General features: G+C 44.9%; 1 protein-coding gene across 5 annotated transcripts; it reads left to right on the forward strand.

Annotated features, from left to right (window-relative positions):
* The first annotated feature begins 293 nt into the window (after positions 1–293).
* CHGB (chromogranin B) lies at positions 294–22,113 on the forward strand. 5 transcript variants are annotated; one of them, XM_013367399.3, is made up of 5 exons: positions 294–375; positions 16,117–16,160; positions 17,541–17,634; positions 19,486–21,248; positions 21,719–22,113. In XM_013367399.3, exons 1-5 carry the CDS (start codon positions 309–311, stop codon positions 21,800–21,802), a joined length of 2,052 nt encoding a protein of 683 aa, XP_013222853.2. In that variant the 5' UTR covers positions 294–308; the 3' UTR covers positions 21,803–22,113. The 5 variants fall into 5 exon arrangements, with proteins under 5 accessions (XP_013222853.2, XP_064915219.1, XP_021145041.1 ...); XM_065059147.1 differs by lacking the exon at positions 294–375 and adding an exon at positions 11,431–11,575; XM_021289366.2 differs by lacking the exon at positions 294–375 and adding an exon at positions 11,495–11,558.
* The last annotated feature ends 2,000 nt before the right edge of the window (positions 22,114–24,113 follow it).

Here is a 24,113-nt window from a genome sequence, read left to right on the forward strand (position 1 = left end):
AATGAACCTTATACAAATGCCAGATCCAAACTATTTTGTCATCCTTGATGAATCCTGCTGCTATTAAGTCATTCCCCACGTTCCTTAGCTCGGAGCTCCTCAAGGATGTTTGGTATTGATGGCCTCGCTGATGCCTACTCTGACAGAATTCTTATTTTTCCTCCCACACAGCTGCTAGTGGGAGGCACTGATTCATGCCAATGACCTGCCCAATCCTGGAGCCAGAAGGCAGCCAGGGAGTGAGCTGAGCACCTGTGGCAGGAGCAGATCCTCAGCAGGAATCAGATGAAATAGCTCCCAGCCTGTGAATGGAGCTGGGGCCATTTACATCAGCAGAGGGTCTTTTCCCCAGGAGTTTGAGGTGTTTTGGTGTGGGTGAGTATATCAGGACATATGGCTACTAAAATCAGTGTACAACATGCCGTATATACATCCTATATAAATGCGTCTATTTCATTATTGAGCGTAGGTGATTTTATGTGGGGCATATGTTTTCTCACAATACAAAAGTTCATTTTAAAAATACCCTGTTCTGTAGGCTTTCCCTAATGACTATTTTTCCCCACACATCTGTTAGCCAACAACACATGACAGCATTTCTTCCTTAAAAGTAAAAACTGGCACATAGCACACAGAGCATGAAATAATAAGATGTGATTAAGACAGTAGCTGGAGCTAACCAAAGCCAGAAAATTCATGGCTGAAAGGTCAAACCTTTATTTAAATTGCCTTTGCAATGGCCTATTTATTTGCAGGTGCTTTGAATTAAGAGGGAAAGTTTTGTAATGAAATAACATCTGGCATGGAAAATCTCACCTCAGTTCAAGCTGAACAAAGTTTCACTCACGCTAGAAGGTAGGTTCTTGTAATGGGAAATGCCAGTCAACCTCAGGGCAGGTGACACTATCCAGCGTTATCTGTAATGACAGCATTTTGGGGTAAGATGCAGTACATTTAGTCTGGTGTTCAAGAATAAGCTCATTGCATGTGCATTACTGAGAAAAAAAAATTGGGATGAGGAAACACAGGCTGTGGCTAAAGGCTATTTTGGAAGCTGGAGGAGTCTTTCCAGAGGCAGCAGCAGATCAGGCTCAGAATGTGGTGGTGTGCTAGACAAGGGTGAGACTGATCTCTGGGTCCCTTCATCTTGTTCCTGATACCATGGGGTGGCGCTTCATGAGAGGAGATGGTATCAGCACCCAGCCTGCCATGAGGAGAAAGAAATGAGACCAGTTAAGCACAAACACACCCTGTTTAGCGTTTGCACCAAGCACCCTCAACAGTCCTAGTTCTGTGTTGTCCCCAGAGCTGCTCAGCCTAGGTGAGACAGTCCCCCATATACACTGTCTGGCCAGTGTTGAGTGCTCCTAACCTTGAATGGAGAGCTTTGCTCTAGTATAAGTTGGCCACACTTGACCCATTTGAGCTGAAATATCCCCCTGCTGAGGCAGCCATCCAACATGGTTCTGCATGGAGGAGGAGGCATGCAGGAGCTGTGTCTTCCCAAAGCCCGGGCATGATGCACTGCAGATTCAGCATGCCTCATGTGAGAGCTGGTGAAGCCACCCACTATGGCTTGCTCTTCTTGTCCAGGGTAGCAGAGTCTCTTTCCGGGTCACTTTTCCTGCTTTTCCCACTTGCATCACTTCTCCTGCCCCAGGGTTGGAGATGGATGCTGGATGCTGGACCGTTCAGCAGGGCACATCAGCACATCTCTTGGGTTTTTATCCTCCCAGAGTGTTTAAAATGCTTTCAGCTCAGCCTTTCAGATGTCACGTGTAGTGGCTAGACTGAGTCACCCCCAACGGCCTCCTGTCTGAAGTGTGACCAGCACCAGCTGCCAGCAGAAAGGCTGAGGAAACCCTGGGGTGTCACTTAATGCTGAGATATGGGAACAGGTCCAAGGGAGCAGGCATGGCCACTTGTTGGAAATCCAGACAGGTTGTGACAAAGAGAACATCCCACATGTGTTTTTTCAAGAGACAGGCCTGAGGACGAGGTAGTGTGAGCATCAAAGGACCCCAGGGAGACCTGGCATCACACCCTTCCCATGGGACCCTGGCACCCAGCTGGTCAAGGCCACCTTTGTCAGGTCTGGAGAGGAAAGCAGGGGCAGGTTCCCACATTAATACTCGTGAATACTGACTCCAGGTCCCAGCTTTTGGCATCTGCTGGTTTCCACCTTGTGAAGACTTTTAATCTTGGAAGGAGCTCTTCTCTATATGCTCTGGCAGGCTGTGTGCTGGCTCTGCATCCCTGATGGGGTGTCTGAAGCACATTGCAAGGGTTTTTGGCTGGAAATCTGCAGAGGCAAATGTGTGATGGGATTTTGAATGTCAGCAAAGGTGCCCATCGCTCTCTGCCTGGTGCCGCCCATAGGCTGCCAAGTGCCAGCTGCAACCTCCACTTCTTTCAGCAGGTGCTGCTCCATGAAAATTGGTGCTTTTCCAGGTAGCGCAGCAGGAACCCAATATCTGCTCTCTGGCAGCCGCAAGGTCATAAACCTCTCATTGAGACTGGCTACACGGATGGGATGGTGAATGAGCACCAGGCAGTGTGGCGCTGAGTTCCTGCCAGACTGTGCTTCTCTCTCTGACTAGGGAAAGATCTTTGGAGAAGGGACAGAGTGGTGGCCCTGATGTGGGGCCATAGGATCATAGAATCATTTTGGTTTGAAAAGACCTTTAAGAGCATCGAGTCCAGCCATTAACCTAACACTGCTAAGTCCACCCTCTAAACCACATCCCTAGGAACCTCATCTACGCATCTTTTCAACACCTCCAGGGATGGTGACTCAACCACTTCCCTGGACAGTCTGTTCCAGCTCAGCACTGTTCAAAAATTACTGGAAAATGGCTACTCTGACCATGCTTTTAAAACACAGCTAACGTGTTATATTAAAAAATAGGTTCTGTGATGTTTAACTGGAGAATTTTTTATGCAGAAGTCATAGGTTAAGATAGAAGTAAATTTGGTAGTGGCTGTTTCTCAAGCTATATAAGATGCATCAATCAGTGATAGTTAAAAGTGTTAGATTATGTAGCTTGTAGGTATTTTGTTAAATAAAAATTTATTCTTATATCAACAATCTTGACTTTTGCTATTACTGCATCTTTTATAAGCTGAGACCCTTTCTTATTGTGAGCACTCCACATAAAATTCAACTTGAAAAAGGGTTGTAGCAGAAGAATAGGAAATGTTGAGAATACATCTTGGTTTAACCCGAGCTGGCAATACAACCACAATAGCTGCTCACTCACCCCCTCCCAACCCCCCAGATAGGGAAGAGAATCGGAAGGGAAGGGAGAGACTTGGATTGAGATAAACACAGTTTAATAACAAAATACTAATACACTACTAATAAATATATATACAAAATAGAAACAGAATATAAAATAAAAGATACTCAATGCAATTCCTCACAAACTCTGTCCACACCGAGCAGCCAGTCCCAGGAAACAGCACCTGGTCCCGAACAGCTGATCCCAGAGAGAGAAAAAAGAAAAAAAAAAAAAAACAAAAAACAGGCCCAGAGGCCTCTGCAAAACAGCAAAAGGCCAAATTAAATTTCCCAAACAGAACTCCCCCAGCTCCAACAAAAAGAGTGAAGGCCAAGAAGTGAGAAAGAGATCAGAAAATCCCGACTCTACTTAAATATGAAGCATAACACTAATGGGATGGAATACTCTTTTTGATCAGTCTGGGTGTCAATCAAGCTCTGCCCCATCTGTGCCCCCCTTCCTCGCTGCCTCACAACTCTGGGCAGAGTGCTCAGAACATCCTTGGCTCTCAGACCAGAGCAATTAAAAACATTAACTCTGTCCCAGGGTGTTATCTCTTGTTCTCAAACTAAGTCCAAATAATGACTGTGCTAGCTATGGAAAAGAAAGGTTTCTAACTGTATTAAGAAAATTAACTCATTTTCAGTCAAACCAGCACAGAATACCACAGAGATTTTATATGTTGTTGCTTAGCAAATGCATGTTTTTTTAAATATGAAAAAAAACAAAAATCAAAACAAACACCAAAACCACAATCAATCAACAACTGTTGAAAACAGAACAGAAAACAGAAAAACTGTTCAGAAGTATGTAAGAATGGAATTTCAGTCGGAATGGCCATGGGAAAGTGAACTGGCCTGATAAAACAAGGATTTTTCTAGAAATGCTCAGATTTCAGACTGCTAGTTATTTCTTCTTTCAGTGACAGCATTCAAATCATAGTACACAAAATAAAGGGTCAATGAGAAATAAGAACTGATTTTCCATCTTCTGTAGAATTCATTTTAAAGTAATGAATTTTAAGAAAAAAATGAAAGTGATCTAATCCAGTTAAAGAACAAGGTTTTAATTAGGCAAAAGACATTACTTAATTGGTTTTCAGTTATATTCCTCTGTTCCATAAGAAGAGTTCAGAGGAGGTTTTGCTTTTCCATTACCAAATCAAATCCATCGAAGACTCACGCAAAGGAGTATTTTTCCCCAGTTGAGATCCACATGTAGCACCTGTGCTTGGAGCTTTGGTGTGTCCGTGCTGCCTGGTTTCTTTGTACAGAGGTGGCAAAGCCAGAAGGTTTGTGACCATCCATGTTTGAAGGACCTAAATTAATGCTACTGGCAGATGGATGGAGAATAAAGACTCAAATTAATGCCTCCCTGAGGGAAAGACAATTAAGTCAGTCAGCTCATGTCCATTCTGCCAGGCAGTCACTCAGCACTTGTCCTGTCAGCTGGGCAGTACTTGCACAGCTCCAGGCTGCAGCTTGTCCCACCAAAATCATTGGGATGACAGGGAGGGAGGTGGGAATAGGCAACTGGGGCGGGTGGGTGGCTGGGCTGGGATGTGGGAGCAAGCTGGGGAGCAAAATCATCTGGTTCATGTGTCATCAATTCTGCCTCTTGCAGAATAGCTTTTCTACTCTGAAAAGTTGCTGATTATCTTTGAGAGGGTGGTTTCTTAGTTATTCCAGGGATGGAGGGAAGGTTCAGGTTGCATTTGAAACCCTGCATTTTTGGGGAGCCAAACTCTGGGCACTCCTCCTGCAAGGAGAAGCCGTTACTGCCACTTGGCTTGCAGAGCTACTGTTTGGCTTTTTCCCACTGATTTCTCTCATTCACAGCTGCTCATTCCTGCTGACTTTATGAATGATGGTGGCTGCTTTTCCAGAGGTTGAGGTGATGCGGCAGTGGCGGGCAGGGTGTTTTGCGAAACATCAGGTCAGCACTGAAACAGGTCCTCTGCCTCGCTGTCAGGGTGGTCTGAGGTCCCTGGAGTCATAATGGAGGGAGATGAGACTGGAAAAGAACTTGGGACCCGGAGGGTGGTGGTGTCCAGTGAACAGGGGGGCTCTGTGTGAGAAAGGCGACATCCCTGTCCGGCCCTGCCATGTCAGCGTGGCAATTTACAAAGGAATCACAACTCTCATATGCCTCTGGAAAATTGTCCCTCTGTCACAAATATAGGTAATTATGTTCTTACCCAGGAGAGAATGCCTGAAAACTCAGGTGTCTGCAGCAAAGCCTAAAATGACAGGCCAGGGATGTGCTCTCTGCTCCTGGCTCTCAGCTGGTATCGTTTGAATGTGGTTTCTGAAGTCAGTAGAACTAGACAAATTTATACTGATGGAGTATCTACCAGGTATTTTCAGTTCCCAAGGCTGCCTTTAAACTTAAGCCTCCTAAGTCTTTTTTTATAAGCACATGGTGTTTCACACAGAGAGCCTAAAAGTCTTAAAATCAGGATGTGCAAAAGAAAAAAAGGTTCTTCTAGTGGGAAGAGTTCTTAGCAAAAACTCCTCTTGCATTCTGCAGGTTTTGCTTTCTTTCATAGGGTTGTTTTACAGCTGGGTTTCTGTTTTTAGTGCCAATGGCAATTGAAAACAGGTGATTGAAAATGTATTTGGCAATTCCCTTTGCTGTGTGAGTACTTGTATAACGAAATAGCTCTAAGCACTGCTTTCAGTCTGGAATTATGTGCAAGGGCATAATGGGATTTTTGATTTGGTACATACGTTGTTCAACATAAGAAGTTTCCTTTTAAATCATTACGGTCTGTTGCAGAAATCTGTATCTTTTTATCTTATGAAACTGAAATTTGCCTCTGAAATTTCCATGACACTATCAACCACAGAACAATATTGTTCTTACCAAACAGAACCCTTGCCAAGAGTCGATGTGCTATAAATATTTAAATAAATGAATTACTAAGTAAGCCAGACTAGGCCCCAGTCTGTAAATATTAAATGGAACATACACAGTTGACAAAATGCAGGCAGAAACACTGAATGGGGCTGTTTCATTACCTAAATGAAATTATTTGCAATGCAAAGGCAACTGTAAAAGTAGTTTTGCTTAATGACAAGCAGCATTCAAAATACAAGGGCCTAAGTCAGCATTTTGCATGCTGAAAGAAATTTCCATCCTGTTTTACTGTCTACTGCACAAGCCCCAAACTTCTTCACCAGTGAGGTTACTAGCATGGCTAATGGCGTACTTTAAAAAGAAATGTTGGGGAGGGTTGGGCAGGGGTTGTTCTGTGGGGATTTTTTTTGAGGGGGGGCTGGGCCCTGGGTGTGCAGCTCCCCTGTACACAGCTGAAGGGTGAGATGCCCCATAGCTCTGGGGCTGCTCTCTGGGCAAATCAGGAACTTATACCGAGGTGAAAAGTGGCAGTGCAGATAAGATGAAGAGACTTGAAACTAAAAACCCCAGCAGTGCAACAGTTTTAGGCAAATTCCTACTTTCTTTTGTAGGAGGGCAGGAAACATTCGCGTTGATTCTCATCAATGTCACCTTTCCCATGGATGCCATACCAATGTAATTGCAAGAGCCAAGTTGCATTTAACCGTGGAGCAAGCAAGGTTGTCGAGCTCCTGTCGGGGAAGGACCTAGAAGTGTCACTGCTTTTTAGTGGTGATCATGCTGACAGTGCAGTATGGAAAAACTGCTCTTTGTTCTTTAGGCCCCGAAGTCTGGGCTTTATTTATGTATTTATTGTTGTATTGCAGCATACTCTAATTCTTTTCCCATCTGAGCTGACAAACACTGAGGGAGGGAGGGAGGAATGACTTGAGGGGAGATAGGTGTGTGTGGGTGACATATGTGAAGATGTCTGTGTGGAAAACCTGGGATGTTGGGGAAATGGTCATTTACACTTTGTCTTTCGTCTCTCACCTGTGTTTGGGGTTCCTGGTTTTTGGTTGGCTGTTTTTTTTCTGCTGCTATCTTTACATCTTCCGTAGGCTGTGAATGTATCCACAGGCTCTGAAGATTTCTATCAGCTGGCATAGGACTTTTTCCAGAAGTCCATAGCAGTGTCTGTGCCTATATTTTTAAGATCCTGTAACATCTATGACATGTTTTATATGCATATTTTAAACCTCCTTTCAGTCTGGCCATTTGAGCTCATTTCTGTGGTGTAGGTGTATCCCTGAAGACGAGCTAGGAGGATCCTGCATGGCAGAGGTTTACAAGCAAGCAAAATCTTCTTTTGTTAAAAAAAAATGAGAAAGACAATTCAAGAAGAGTCAACCTGAACTTTAGATTTTCATTGAATAAAGTCTTTGAAACTAAATACTAGTAGTCGGTTTCTAGCAGTTTCTGTACTGCCTAAGAGCATGTGGCATTAACAAAACCCCACTGTGTAAGGTACTACATAAATGTAGAAAGGAAAAAAAAGATAGTTGCCCACACTATAGAAATTCCACATTTGTATCACACGAGGTCTCTTCACAACTCCTGTGTCTCTCAACCGGAGCTCACTTTGCTGGGTGGTTCATTGATACCATGTGACAGGCGTGTTTAATTTTCAAGGAAAAATGTCCCCAAAACATTTCAGTGGAGGCAAAACGTGCTCATTTTATATTTAAATTGGAAGCTGGTTATTGTGTAAATACAGAATTAGGTGGTTTTGTATCTTGGTGCACTTAGGTGGTTGGCATCACATGGATTCAGCATTGCTGTAAGGGTGCATCTTTAATCACTGTTGGGTTTCAGATGACAGAAGGGCTAAACCGAAACGTGCAGACTGACCACCCCTTACAAATAACAAACTGTACCAGGCCAATCCACCCTGCAGTCTGCTGCAGAGTGTGCTTAGAAGCATTTTGCTTTATCTAATAGCACTATCAATTCAGCTCAAGCAGACACTGTTCCCGATACCTCTGTCCCTGTCATTTGTCAGCTCCTCCTGTAGCTCAACAAGCAAGCTCCATTCATCAGTATCACTGCAGGTGCTTGATACAGGATAAATATAATACTCTTTGCTCAATGAGAAGGAGATCTGAATGTGGTCCTGGCTGCCACCTCTCACAGAGGCTTTGACTGGAGACATGCAAAGATTTAGGGGTGTATACAGACATATGCACCCCTGGAGGGTTGCCCCATCTGCCTTTCCCTGTCTGGATGCAGTGCAGACGAGAGCCAGCGGAGCACTGGCTTCTTCCCCCTCCAGTGGATGTGTCTGATGGATTTTAACTCCTCTGAAGTCTGTTGCCATAGAACAGGGAGATGAGCTGGGCACCTGATCCTGCCTCACTTGTAGAGCTACTAAGATGATAATGGAATTCCTGGGATGTGGTTCAACTACATGTTGCTCTAACTCTAAGCTACTGTAACAGTTGATATTAGTGACCTATGAGTAGAGATACATATATATATGGTAATGTACAATGGCAGCAAAGCCTAAGCATCTGTGCAACTCCATTATCCATTATGTTGCAACCAGCACGGCATACGCATAAACCTCTGAAAGGATTTACACTGCCATTAGTGAAGCTAGAGAGATGATGTCCCTTGAGGTGCTGGCTTTTCAGCTTGCTTTGTGTTTTTCTCCAGATCCATCCCCTTAGCACTTTCTGAATGAAACAGGCTGCAGGATTTTCATTCTGTGAAAACTAATTGGCATCCAAGAATGAAGATAATCCCCGAGCACATCTAATTAGAGGAGAGCAATCCTCATATTCTCTGAGCAGTCTCCTCTCCATTTAGAAGGAGCTCAAACACAGAAACTCACTTGTCATCCTTTGAAGTTCTAGCTTCTAGGATGAGCCAAATGTGATTTTTTTTAAAGCATTTGAGAGAATCCAGAAGGACAAATACTGTTTATCTGTAGAGTGATAGGTTGTCACAACATTATGAGGCGTGTATATCAGTGCAATTGGAGCTCTGACACATCTGAGAAGGGAAGTTGGGGTGTGCCAATCAACTGATGGAGTGAAATATGCCACTGCCTGCTGTAATTCTGACTTAATGCAGTCACATCTCTTTCCTAACCTGAGGGTAAGCTCGTGCCAGCTGATACCTGGCTGTAAAAGTCCACGTGAAGCGACACTGTTTTGAAAATACAGGCTGACTAAATTAACTGCAGGCAAGGTGCTTGGATTGTCTGTCTGGTTTTCCAGCACTGGCAGAGAAGTCTGTGGATGTGAGGTAGGATGGCAGGATGTTTTGAAATCCTACCATTGAGTGCTGAAGATGGAATTAGATATAATCCATCCAGTTTGGTACCAGCTCTTGTCACGGACCTCTTGGGTGACCTCCTGCAGAACTTGTGCAAATCTTTGTAACCTCGATTCTGATCAAATCTGAAGGCATTAATGTGTGCTCCCAGTTGACCCTGATATAACTGATAGCAAAACATGCCCCCAGAGTCCTTTAGCGTCTTCCCTAATCAATGGCAAATACAGGACTTACTGATCCTTCAGGATCAGCCCACACAATGCTGAGGTGAGGGAACATTTCAGAGAAATCCTACAAGTCAAATATAAATAAATGAACTGACACGGAGAACACAGCCAGGAAGCCCCAGTGGTTGCTGCTGCAGTGCAAGGGGTGGATTAGCAGCCACATGAGGCAGGGATGTGGAATTGCTTAACCTCAGCTGTCCTGCAGCAAGAAGGTTTTTGTAGCGGTGGTGATACCAGCTATCAATGGGACTTGTGCAATACAGGTGCTTAGTGCAAATACCTCATAAATGGTCGAATAGCTGCCTATTTTTATTCAGCATCTTTGTATCACTTGCCCCTTTTGACTGTCATATCCAAGATAAGTATAGTCAAGCAAATGCTGGAGTAGAGTGATTACACAAGGGTAACCAGAGAGTGCTATTTATAGGCCTGGGGAAGCAGAGAATGCTTAAATGGCAAATGTTTCACCTAAAATTCTTTCTTATGAGAAGCTGAGAAGGTTGAGGCCAGGCTGAATCCTCACATAGGCAAGGGCGGACATGGGGTCTTGGAGCCCGTGAATTTCTTCACCGTCTTCTGAACTGGGCTCTAGATTTCACACAGTCAAGGCTGGTGATTTCCAAAGAAGCATCTGCCTGTGGAGATGTGGCTTGTATAGGCAGTACAGGAACAGCAGGAGGCTGAGGAACCAGAGAAGATGTTGCAGGGCTGCTTTACTTTTCCTGGTGGCCAGGTAACTGGGTTCTGTTATTTTTCTGTAATCTGAATGAAAGGTGAACGAGGTATCTGGCTTTGCCTCCTGGAAGTTAGAGACCATCTCCTGAAAGAAGCTGCAAACAGAACTGAAGTTCCTGGCTTCCTTTGCACACAGATGAAGCTGCATGTGAATTTTACTGAAGTGTTGTGTCCTTGTGTCCTGTTTCCTATGTTTAAAGCATGTATGGTTATAGCAGCCTGTCATTGTTAATACACAAATCTGTATGCAGAACAATAATAGAGATAACTGCCGTTTTGATGTATAGAAACACAGAATCATAGAGTGTTTTGGGTTGGAAGAGATCTCAAAGCTCATCTAGTGCAACCCTTTCCCTGAGCAGGGACATCTTCACCCAGATCAGGTTGCTCAAAGCCCCGTCCAGCCTGGCCTGAGATGTCTCCAGGGATGGGGCATCCACCACCTCTCTGGGCAACCTGGGACAGGGTTTCACCCCCCTCAGTGTAAAAAATAGATCCATTGTCCTCCATGAACAGCAGCAATTAGAAGGCCAACTGCTTAGCTGAAAAATACACATGATTTGCAAATGGCCCTCTAAGAGTTAATGAAAGGAAAAGCCAAACAAGTCCTAGTCTTACAGTGTCTTTGCCTGTCTCTGAAGAGAACTGGGAGGAGTGTTCAGACTTGCTCTGTGGTGAGCTCACCATAGCTTGTCATTTGTGCTTTCCAGCCCATCAAGGACTAATCGGGACAGTGGGAGCTGTTTAAGAAAATTATGTAAAACTTGATCTCTGTAGGTTTGATCTGGCTCCCCAGAGCATCATCACAGTAAATAGGAGGTTTGCCTGTGGAGATGGATGCTGAGCAGTAATCTCCCTGGTAAAACTCTTGAGGAATGCTGCGTGTCATTCACTCACCGGATATAAGTACAGGGATCACTTCCCTATCATTCTCTAGTTCTGGGTTTGCTGTGTGGCGTGGGTGTGCAATGACATGAGCAGAAGGAACAGATACCTTGCAGGGAAAAAAAATAATAAAAAAAAAGCCTGCTGCAGCACCTGAAGAGGCTTTAACGGGAAATGGACGTGGAAACACAGCGGTGATTTCTTATGAAAGCTGTTCCAAAGGGATGGGTTACCGCACCTACTCCCTGTGATGGTGGGAAAGACGTGAAGGTGACACCGCAGCCTCTGGGCTGGGGGAAGGGGCAGGGAGACCCCGCTTCTATCCTTTTCTGAAGAGATGGCAGGGCTGGGGGGTATAAAGTGGTATTGGGGATATTCAGTGGGGGCAGGAGGAAGAGAGATGCGGTAGTTGCAAAGGAAGGGAAGATGAGCTCGGCTTTCCCAACCTGGCAGAAACTTCCCCCGCTCTGGCGAGCCGCGGGGGCCGGGAAGGCGGCGGGGGGCGGACGACGGGGGTCCCGCGGCTGCGGGCGGCGCCGCTGTGGGGGATAGGACAAGGGAGGGGGGACAAGGTGGGGGGAGAGGACAAGGCGGGGGGAGGGGGCGGCGGCTGTACCGCCCCCGGGGGCTCGCAGTGACGCAGGCTCCCGGCGGGGCCCCCCGCCCGTCTCCTCCGCCCCCGCTCCCCCCTTTAAATAGCGGCGAGCCGCCGAAGCGCGCCGAGCGGAGCGGAGCGGAGCATGGGGCTGCAGGCGCTGCTCGGGCTGCTGGCGGCCGCCGCCCTAGCAGGTGAGCGGGCTGGAGGGCACGCTCCCCCCCCCCCACCCCGAGGGAGAGGCGAAGGAAAAGCCCCACCGGGCGCGGGGTGGTTGGAAGGGGTTTTGCCTCTGAAGAGAGGTGACGCCATGGGTGGGTGTATGACGTCATGCCCGGCCCGCCCTGCGTCACCTCGGATAGCCCCTCCGGCCGCAGCGGTGAGAGGCTGGGAGGGGGGCGGGGGGCTGCCCGGAGCTGCACCCCGGCTGCTGCCGGGCGAGGGGCCATCGGCCGGGTCCCCCTCACTGTGCGGGGGCTGGTCGGCTGCTCTTCAGTTATTATTTATTAACTGCTCTTCCGTTATTACCCTCCCCAGTGCATTTTCCTTCCACAAAGGCTTCTCGGTGTAATATTATTTGAGCTGTGCTGCTATGTTTTTGCTATCTAGTTCTTGATACCAGAGAGATGATTGTAAAATAGTGGGTCTGCAACTTTAACTAACAGAAAATGTTTTCGGCATGTGGTATTAATATTAAAGCCAAGCTGTGAAACTAAGATTATGCACAACAGGGTGAGGTGAGATCATGGCTTTATAGCTTTTTATGCATACTGTATTATTTCTTGGAAGAATTGGTGTCATTCTGGGTTGAGTAATTCAGCTTTAGGTATATTAGAGGTCTCCACGTGGAAGTGTGTCTGGGACATGTACAGAAACTCTATAGTGAAGTCTACTCACTTCACATGCCTTCATTGTAATCAAAGGGGTGGGTGGAGGATGGGAGGAGAGACCCCAACCCAGATAAGCTGACCAGACTTACTCTGCAGACCCCGTGGGGATTTCTTACCAGAATTTTTTTCCTGTTTTTTATGCCATCAAACAGGTCAGGTACCTTTTCACATCCTTTTTGGCTATCTTGCTTTGAAATGCCGGCTATAATCAACTAAGGAGTTTGTTTGGGGCTGGGAATCAGTGAAACACTAGCTTCAAGAACTTTCTAGTGCTCCTCTGCAAATCAATACGCCAAAGTTTCTGTGATCTTCCCTAGGAAAGGTTTTTGCTGACATTTTGATGAGTGATGGCACTGCACTGAGTCATTGGCATTTGTGAAACAAAGCCATGGGGGGATTTCATCAGGGACCGACCAGAAGATCTGTTCCAATCTCAGATGCAAGCAGAAGTCATGTGAATTTATCCTGCATTTCTCAGCCTTTTTCGCGATCTTCATCAGCTCTCAGCACTTCTGCAAAATCAGATAATCTTATGGTAACTGCCTGCGTAGATTTGCTTCAGGAGAGGAAAGCAGACCCAAGGTGTTGCTTTACTTTGTGGGTCTGTGGTCTATTTCGTCTCCATGGGAAGGGTGCGTGCTCTGACCTTGTTTCTGCTGTGAAACCCTGCAGTTGTGCCATCTGCTGTGGCCCCACAAGCCCTGTGGGTGGGTGCCCTGCAGCCTCATGCTGGTGCTGGGGCAATGGTTTCACCCCTCCAGAACACACGTGGAGAGGAAGGCAGAGGTGTTGGCCAGCGTCTCCAGCTGGCAGGTGGCCCTGCCGGAGCTCTTGCCAGCAGGCACAGGCTGGCCCTGCCAGCACCATTGTAAAGTGGGGCATGCTGGCTCCCCACAGGCTTCCCATCTTGGCTCTGGCAAAGCAGATGCCTCAATATGTTATTTCAGGCTCTGCAGTGGATTGAATATTCATTTTGTTCCTCTGGGCAGGTTAATATGACGTGTCCAATACCATTTGCTTCTTCTGACATTGTTACGATAGCCTAATGCTTCCTCTTTTTCTCTGCATGTCAGCTTTCATAATTAACCAAGCACTTCCTTAACAGTCATTAACCTCTCTGTAAATCTCCTTGGAGAGACGGGAGCTTTGGAATGACAGGGCAGGGGTGGTCAGTACAACCTGACTTTGTATTTCCTCACCAGCAACATAGCGCTTGAGAAGCAGACTGAAGCTGGCACCTCTAATAGCAAAAGACTTTCAGAAGTTTGTTCTGTGCTTTATTACATCAACTGGGTGCAACTCACAGGAGGTGTGCTGTGGCAATATCACTAAAAGGACAAAACCAGATGTTTGCCTTTGGGCTGGGGGACCATAGGAGCCTCATCAAGAAGAGCCAGCGAAGCAGGTTGTCACCTCTGCTTATGTGTAAGTGGTGACTGACTTGCTTATGCCCTAAGAGCAGTGTCTCCAACCCATGTGGGACTGGAGAATGCCCTTTTAGCGGATAACGCTTTTTTTATTAGAAGAACCTATGCTGCCAGTATCCTGTCCCTGCCTGTCCATACATCCTTACCCTCTGTGCTCTGGTGGGGGATGCAGGCAGGTTAGACTGCAGTGACATCAACACTGTGCAGTGTGGTAGTTATTTGCATACTAAGTTAGTAAATAAAGGAAACTGAAGCCTGGCTCAGTCAGCACTGAATGCAGAAGATGGGGGAGTGAGTTGGCTGTGTATAGCACCATCTCCCCCGTACACCACCTGGCACTCCGGGGAAATGATGGGATAGGGATATGGTGCTATTTTAGGGGACTCCCTTCTGTGCTATCCCTGTGTGGGTTCCCTTCTCTGATCACAGTTGTACATGCAGAGAAGAGACGGGGGCTGGAGAAGCACATTCCTGCATATGTGTTTGGGGGAGCAAAAATAGAGGACGGTAGAAATATTTAGAGTATTATTGTGTTGTGTTCAGTTATTACACACAGAGCCACCGCTGAAGGAGATGTCTGCTTCTCCGCAGACACAGAAAAGAAAGGTCTTGCTGCTTCCAAAAGCACAAGGCTATGTGCTCCTGTCCACTCTGAAGGAAACTTCCTTGGGGCAGTGTTAGTTTTCCTGATGCTGTAAGGTAAACTGACCCCCTTCATCTCCATCATCTGCTCTGTGTTCATCTGGTCCAGAAGATCTCTTGCTGTCCCAACTGAGCAGCATTGCAGAGAGGGTGGTAGGTGTATGTGAGGCTGTCCTGACTTGTGTAAGGACTTCAGAACTGCACTCCAAGCTGTACATTTCTGTATGTGATTATGTACCACGCAGTAAGGCTGTGAAGCTGTGATACGATAAGCCTTGCTTCTCTGTACCTGTGTGCGGCTGGCAGACTTGCTTGACCTCATTTCTGCGAATCTCAAGGTGGATGACAACATAGTTTATTAATATGCACAGCAGACAAACTCATTAACCAGCTGGAGACCTATCGCAACAGTGGTGGCAAAATAAAGCAGCACGGTGGATTCATTTGCAACAGCTTCTTTCCAAGAGTAAATACCTTGGACCAGGTGCAGTAGATCTGGTGGAAGGAGGTGTTACTTACCCCACGGGTCCTCAGGACGGACAGAGACAGGTTGTGCCACTTCCATCCAGAGCTGTGTTTTCCACTGGGATTTTATTATTTTTTTTTTTTTTTTACTCATTTATTGGAGTGATAATGGACCACTCAGTGAATGGAAGTTTTCCTGTCCCTTCTGCCTCCGTCCTTCCCTTCAGGACCTGCCTCCTATACAAATGAGATAGGATCTCTCCAGTAGGACTGGGACAGTGGTTGCTTTAAAGCTTTGAAGAATGGTCTCCTGTTGGGGAGGGGGGCCACCCAGAGTCCCTTGCAGAAGCCAAAAGATTCTTGGGGTGCAAACAATCCTTGCTTATTTCCTGTTTGTTGTTTTCTTGGTTTTTTGTTTGTTTTTTAAATTTGGGGGGTTGTGTGGTGTTTGTTTTGTTTTGGTTTATTTTTACCACCAAACAGGTACAACTACATAAAGACCTGACTTGCAATAAAGCTCCCATCTTGGAATTTAAGCATTGCTTTCTGATTTTGGATGTGTTTTCTTCTTGTGTTAGAAATGTCAACGTGCCTCTTCTCTCATGCTGGGCTGCAACTTTACATTGCTTTTCCATCTTGAATAAAAAAGGATGTAATGCAAAATGTGTGTGGTTTACTGACCTGCCAGCCCAGAACTCAAGCCATCTCATCAGCCCAGTTTGACTGAGGATTCCTGTCAGTGATGCTTGTTGCCAGGGTTAATGAGTCTGTAATAACTGTTTTTTCTTCTAGGTGTCAGCGCAGTTCCAGTGGAAATAGACCATGTTGAAGAAATGGTGAGTAGATGTATATTGCAACGAATTTCAGAAAATATTAGTCACATGCTCTCCATATTTTGTCTTTAAACTCTCAGGGTAATGTGTTGGTTTTTTTTTTCCTAAGGGCAAACTCTTAAGAGATCGTCAGTCACGTGGAACTCAGAGTCCCTTTAGTTGTCGGAAGATACCTGCATGCACTTTGGTGCATTTGATGAAAATGGAAGCTGGCTGCTTGTGCCAGTGTGGTACTTATTAAACTCTGTTTTACAGCTGTCTGAAAAATTATCTGAAATATTATTTGATAATACATGTCGTTGGAGCCTGAAAAGTGAGACGGCAAATTTGAAAATGGATTAAATATCTGCAGTTGCTATGTAATGGACTCTCTAATGCAGTACTCTCATCTCCTACTTTGGAAAGAGCTTCTTAACCTGTTTGATTAAATAAATGTCAATAGCTGTTCTCAGCACCTGTAAGCTGACATCAGACGATCTTCACTGGTTGATAGTGTGATCATTTAGATTAATTAACATCTAGTAATAACTAAAAACAGTTGAAAGACAAGTGGCCATATGAATATTTTGTCTCCTCCCATCCAGCCACCCACATAATCAGGTGTATGAGGGTCTCAGGGTGACAGTCTGAGTGCTCACGAACAACTTCAACACCTGAAGATCCTTTTGCATGAGTTTGTACTGAAGTCCTGCTTTGGGTGATTAGTGTTAGAGGGGGTTGTATGACCTTCCTAAATTGCTTGACTTCCAGTGCTTCCAGAAGACTGTCCTGTTGGATGTTAAGTGCTGAAAGAGGCAGAGCTTACAGCACACACATATGAAAAAGCATGGAGCCTATAATTTGCAGAGGTGGTTTTGGTTCATTGGAGATCCAAGCAATACTTGTAGTAGCACCTTTGTAGAACCCTCATTTGGGCATATATAGGGTTTGATCCTCATCTTTTGAACGTAGAGTCATAAGGTTATTTAGATTGGAAAGGACCTTTAAGATGATTGACTTGCTGTTAACCTAAGACTGTTGAGTCCACCTCTAAACTGTTGGTTTTGGTTTCTTTGTTTGTAGGATGCTGTTACCATATGTTGTTTGACTCTCCTTTGTACTGACAAGGGTATTTAATATTTAAAAATGTACAAAAGGAGCCTGTTACCTGTGCAAACAAAAAGGGAGATAAAAAGAGCTAATGACTATTTTCTCTTACTGGCATGAGAGTGAGGAGCGAAGCACTTGTTGCCCAAATGCACAGGAAGTTGTGGTAGAGCTGGGGGTTACTCAAATATTAGCCTGAACTCTAATCTTAAACTAGCCTTCCTCACTAACTGAGTCAGAGGTAGGATTTTCGTTTTTGCTATGACAATTTTTTTTGTGCTATTTTGTTTCTTCTAGGTAACACGGTGCATAGTGGAAGTTCTATCTAATGCTCTATCTAAGCCAAATGCACCACCAATTAATCCTGAATGCAAAGAAATCCTGAAGAAGAGTAAGTACAACATTATCTGAACTTGTGAAAGAAATTTGGTAGATGGATTATCTGTTGTGTTGGAGCTGGTGAACTGTTGTTTCAGCCCCTGTGAATCTGGTGCCTCCAAATTTCATTGCCAGAATTCATATTTCACAGAATCACAGAATGGTTGTGGTTGGAGTGGACCTCTGGAGATCATCTAGTGTATCCCACCTGCTAAAACAGGTTCACCAGAGCAGATTGCACTGGACTGCATCCAGAGAAGGAGACTCCACAGCCTCGCTGGGCAGCCTGTTCCAGTGCTCTGTCACCCTCATGGTGAAGAAGTTTCTCCTCATGTTCACATGGAACCTCTTATGCTTCAGACAGTACCTGTTGCCCCTCATCCTATCGTTGGGCACCACTGAAAAGAGTCTGGTCCATCCTCTTGACACCCACCTTTGAGATATTTATAAGCATAAATAAGACCACTCTTAGCCTTTTTTTCTCCAGGCTGAACAGACCCAGCTCTCTGTCTTTCCTCATAAGAAAGATTATCCAGACCCCTCATCATCTCTGTAGCCCTCTGCTGGTCTCTCTCTAGTAATTCCTTGTACTTCTTAAACTGGGGAGCCCAGAACTGGCCTCAGTACTGCAAATGGGGCTTCACCAGGGCAGGGTAGACGGGGAGGATAAATAACCTACCTTGACCTGCTGGTCACACTTCCTAACACACCCCAGGTACCATTGGCCATCTTGGCCACAAGAGCACATTGCTGGCTCATGGTCAGCCTGCTGTTGATGCTGTGCCAAACTGCAGAATGTGTCTTTCTTTTCTGTGCAGTTAGATTTATCTAATTAGAGAACAATAAAAAGGCTCTTGAACTTACATGCCAGCAAGAAGTAATAATGAAGCCCATCTGTCTTCTGCTCGTTTATAGAGGAATAATGCACAGCCCTAATACAGTTCTCAGAAGAGGGTGGGTTTTGGGATTTGGGAATACATGTGTCTAACTCAGCCTCAAATTTCTAGGAGATGCCATCAGGCATCATGCTTGGTGTTAATTTCAGAGAAAAAGTATATATTTACTATGTTTTGGAAAAATAAAAAAAAACCAACAACCTGCTTGCTGGAAAGAGAGGGTAAGGACTATATTTTTTCCATTACACAGATATTCTCCAAGAATATGAGATGAGAGGCTTTTCAGAAATAATGAGCTATTTTTAAACCTGTGCAGCTATTTTATGAAAACTTCTAGGATATGTGATCTATTTCTGATGTTAGTCAGACACAAGTGAATCAGAAATATCTTCATAGAAATATACTGTTACCATTGTGATCAGAGTCAGACTTTCATTTAGCATTTTGGAAGTAGTGGCAGGAGCATGATTTGATTAAATATAAACGTTGCAAAGTAATGGATTTCTTTTTTTTTTTTTTTCAGTCAATTTAGAACGTTTAAAATTTGATTTAAGCCCCGGATATTTTCAAATAGATGAAATAAATTGTTGTCTTTTTTGTGAATAAGTGTAATGGGTAAGGCCTGACATTCAAAGAACTGAACAACTCCAGATCCCATTGATTTTTTTAATGGGAATGAGAGTTAATTTATTTTAATACTACAATCACAGACAAAGAAAAAAGCCAAAGAGGAAAATTTATTCTGAAAATTTCAATGGAACTGTTAAAATGCCTAATTAAAAAAAAGTTAATGTTTTTTTCTAGGCAACATGCAAAACATTAGAAAATAACAAATTTTAAAAGCAGAATTAAAACTGAATTCTGTCCAAATCTTCTTGCTACTTTGAGAAGCCGGTTATGTATTTAAACTGAAATAACACTTCAGTGGAGAGGTGGATTACTTCATTATGCTGCTTTTCTTATTGTAGGTGGTAGAAACGACAGAGAGAGAAGTGAAAACAGCCAGCCTGAAATGAGGCATTTGAAAAACCCAGTAGAAATGGAAAAGCATCATAGCGGGAGCATGGAGAAAGAACAAAGTCAGGCAGAAGAAGAATCTAAAATGTACGTGAAAGGAAGTGATGAGGAGAAACTTGCTCATGAAGAAGGTAAAAGCAAGGAAGAGGAGGATGGGCACCACACACCTGTTCAAGAAGAGAGACTTCATACAGAAGAAAAGAAACACTATCAGGAAATCAGAAGAGAGGAGGAAAAGAGCTACCACAGTGAAGAAGAAAGCAAAGAGAGCGAGCGTCATGACGAAGAGGTAGAGCATGCTGTTCTCAACAAGAAGTCCCACTCTGGAGGCACGAGCACAGAGGAGTTCCCTGATGGGAATGACCAGCACCCCATGGGCCGCTGGCGTTCAGAGGAGGGAATGCAGAGCCGTTACAAGACAGTTCAGGGAGGTGAAGAGGGAGAAGCAGAGGAAGAAAGAAGTGAAAAATACCATCACGAGTCTAAAGAACATGATTTCTCCCATCAGGAAGAGCATGAAGAATCTGATGAGAGTGAAGAAACAGAGGAGAAGCAGCCCTACAAACCTAAACGCTATCATGGGAAGCATAGAATGGGTGACTCCTCAGAGGAGAAGAGGGGCCATGGTGGGGAGAAAGAGGAACTAGCTGACGAATCAGACACAGAGGAGACCCGTCTCTGGGATAAAAGGAACCACCGTCAGGAACATCATGAAGAGTCTGAGCAGCAGCGTGAGGAGAAGAGTGGTTATCGTGGGAGGCATGGGTCTGAAGAGGTGGAGGAGAAGAGGCATACAGACCGGGGAAGTGAGGCGTACAGAGAAACGTGGCAGCAGAATGAGGAGAGCAGCGAAGAAGACAAGAGGCATCACCACAGTGAAGAAAGTAATGAGAAATGGCGCGTGGAGAGGAGACACCATGATGGGTCACATGAAGCAAAGAGGCACCATTCTGAGGGAAGGGCATATCTTGGAGACGGAAGCGAGGAAGAGCTGGACAGATTTCTCAGCAAGGAGAAGCAGTACCGTGCTGGAGGGAAGTACCGCTTGTGGGATGATGAGGATGAAGGGCTGGAGAAAGCATACACTCGAGAGCGCAGCGGGCAGGCCAGAAGACACTACAGCACTGAGGACAGTGTGGAGCAGCAGCGCTACCCTGGCAACAGTGAAGAGGAGGAGGAAGAGGTAGAAGGGAAGCATCACAGCAGTGATCAGATGGAAAATGAAGAGGAGGCCATGGAGGAGGGAAGATTTGCAGAGAGGGAAGAGTACAGAAGCCATCTCCCTGCTGAGAATGAGAAGAGAACCCCAGCATCCTACAGCTCCTTCTATCCACTGCTGTGGTGGAAAAGCCAGCGCTTTGAGAAAAGGGACAGCGCAGGAGAGCAGCTTCTGGACAGCAAAGAGGGAGGAAGGCCCACCCTGAATGAGAAGAGTCTTTTCCCTGAATATAATGACTATGACTGGTGGAAGAAGCAGCGAATCCTGAATGCTCTGAACCAGGGACGCACTGAGAAGAGGAATCTTGGCAAAATGAACAGATATGATATGAAGAGGCAATCCAACAAGATGGATCAACTAGCACAGCTTCTGAATTACAGGAAGAAGTCAGCTGAGTTCCCGGAGTTGTACAATTCTGGAGAAGATGTGAAAAAACATCATGTAATCAGGAATGACAGAGGAAGTCTGAGCCAGAGGCCTCTGACAGAAGAGGAGGTAAGTGTACAGGTGTTTCTCGGGAAAGGTGGGGGAAGCTGACTTTACCTGTGTATTTCTAAATCCATTCCCAGGGCAGCTGGTGAACTGTGCATGGAAAAGCACAAACAGAGTTAAGTCACAGTGAGAGCCAGATCTTCAGTGCGTGCTGCTGGGGCAGCAGCTGCGGGATAGCAAGAAGTCACTGATATGTAATGGTGGTTTGAAGAAGAAAAAAAATCAAGCTGTTGTTAGGGCCAGCTCTCAGAATGAGTATTTTATACTTTCCCCAGCCCTAATTCAGTTAAAAGCAGGAAATTTCACAGATCTCCCAAGTCTGTACTGTCACCTCCACCCCAGCAAGCTGCCCAGGGACAAGTAAGTAGCAGGAGATGTTTGCCTCAGAAACTGGTTGTGTCTCTCACTGTCATGGAACAAACCATTTGCCAATGTTATTTTTTCATGTAGAACGCTGGTTTATGTTTTCACAGGAAAAAGAACTGGAAAACCTGGCAGCTATGGATTTGGAGCTACAGAAAATAGCTGAAAAGTTCAATGAGAACAGGAGAGGCTGAAGATGATCTGCTTTGGCATTTCAAAGCTTGATGTAGCTGTTCTCACAATACGTGTATTTTGTGGTAAATTTACTGCCACTGGATTGTCGTTTGGAAATACTATTTACTGTCCACTATAGTGTAGTGATTTATATAGCTGAAAATGTCTTTAATTTGCTAATATGCTATCTGAATAGCATGAATTTTAGTAATACAACCTTTCATGCAAGGCAGATATTTTTAATATGCTTGTGAAAGTAATTGTGGTAGTGTTCTTCAGAAATATATTTGTCTGAGTTTGAAATAATAAAAACCATTGATCTTGGACCAAACTTTCTCCTTGCTTATTTGATTGATTGTGTTATAGACACAATGGGATAGACAAAATGTTGACTTGTGGTTCACCAATATTTTTTAAAAGTTACAGGGAGCCTATATGTGCCTTATATTTGACAGTTAGCAAGAGCACAAGAGGTAAGAAGGAATGCTGATTGGTTTGCTCCAGTAAGTCAGAAACATCCCATGAATTATTTAGCTCTGGAAACGAGTCATTAAAGCAGCAAAGAGGTTGCAACACCAAATGGATGCATGTTAGTTTGAAAAGCACGTGGTGCTTCCAAATCAATGCAGTACATCGTGGATGGGTTCTGCTGCTCACTCAGACTAAGCAGTCCCACTAATTTAATCACCCACTGTTCTTTGTGCGTCCTGCAGGTTGTGGTGAGCAGTGTCAGAGCCCCCGTGCTGTGCTGGAGCGTGGCCAGTGTTGCGTGAGGCGAGTTTCTCAGCAGCCAGTGAGCTGGGGGAAGGCTGGGGTCTCTGTAATAAACTGGATAATGTCCTGTGGAGAATGAGTGAGTAATGTGCTGAAGGAGCCATGTCAAAGCTCTGTGGAGCCATGACAACTACAATGCAGTAAAATAAACTATTCCATAATTAGTTTAAATTACTCCAAATATCTGGGGTTTGATTTAATTTGACTTATCCAAATGTGATTATTGTTTTTGTACATTCTTTCTGCTGTGACAATGTTTTCAATTGCTTGTGTAACACCACACACAGGAGAGAGAGGTGCTATACAAAGAATTCAGCTGAGTCACATTATCAGTAAATGTACAGTATCTTATCATCCCATCTTAACCTATTTAATCCACCTGCTCATTAAAACACATACTCTCCAATTAACTGTAAGCCAATATGAAGTGAAAATACTGGGTGAAAGACTGATCCTATGTGAGCATGTCTATGCTGAGGGAGTTTGGTACCACCACTCGAGTGTCCCATGAGTTTGGTTGAAAAATATGAAGATTAAATGCTGCCTCAGAGAAGTAGGCAGAATTTTGACTTTGGTGGGACTGTGGTTTCACCAGACTTTTCCAGCAATGGTAAGGAAGTAACCTGAAGTGTGCTGGGTCCACTGAGGTAGGGTTAATTTCCACAGGTAGCTGGTGGGATGACACAGCCAGAACAGCTGACCCAAAACTAGCCAAAGGGGTATTTGATATATGAGGTCATACTCAGTTATAAAAGGAGGGCTGGCTGGGGTGGACTGTCTCTTGATACTCAGAGTGAGGCAGGTGGGTATGTTCTGGTTTGGAGCTATTGTGTTTTGGGTGTGAGCTGCCTTGAGGGGCACGGAGAGGTTTTGGCAGAGGCTGCAGCTGGGAATCCACTTGGTGCTTCAGAGGAGACAAGCTGCAGTGTTGTGGTTGCCACGTGGTGAGAGATTGCACTGTGCATCCATAACTTTGTATATTCTTTCATTGTTATTTGTGGGGGCTTTTGCTTCAGTTTTCTTTTCCATGTTCTGATTAACTGTTGTTATCCCAACCCACAAGTTTTGGCATGTTTCCTGGTTCTCCTCCCCATCCCACTGGGGCAGGCGAGGGGTGATGGGTGAGGGGTGTGGTTTTAGTTGCCAGCTCGGCGGGGAGCTGTGACATCCAGCTGTAGAAATAATTTATGGTTTTTTGCATCTACAAATTCTGAGACTCTCTCCCTTTTAAAATGTACCGTACTGTACAATAAGCATTGCAGCATGGTACTTTTTTTTTCCCCTCGGTATGAGAAAAAGCGTGTCTGTGCTTATGTAAGCCCTCCATGGCGTCCCAGAGCGTCATGACAGCCCTTTGCTCTGTCGTCTTCCTCTGTTCTGTTTGCATTGCTCTGCATTGCTGATGCCACAAGCAGAGAGCCCAGTCACTGTTCTGACTGCTCCTGCCTGTTCCATTTTTGTCTACACATTCACATTGCCTGTGCAAGATTTTTTATGGGTAACATTAGATCTTATTTTTAAACAGCCAATACAATTTACATTAATTTGCATTGTTTA

This window comes from Columba livia, chromosome 3 (genome assembly GCF_036013475.1).
Source record: "Columba livia isolate bColLiv1 breed racing homer chromosome 3, bColLiv1.pat.W.v2, whole genome shotgun sequence".
NCBI lineage: Eukaryota > Metazoa > Chordata > Aves > Columbiformes > Columbidae > Columba > Columba livia.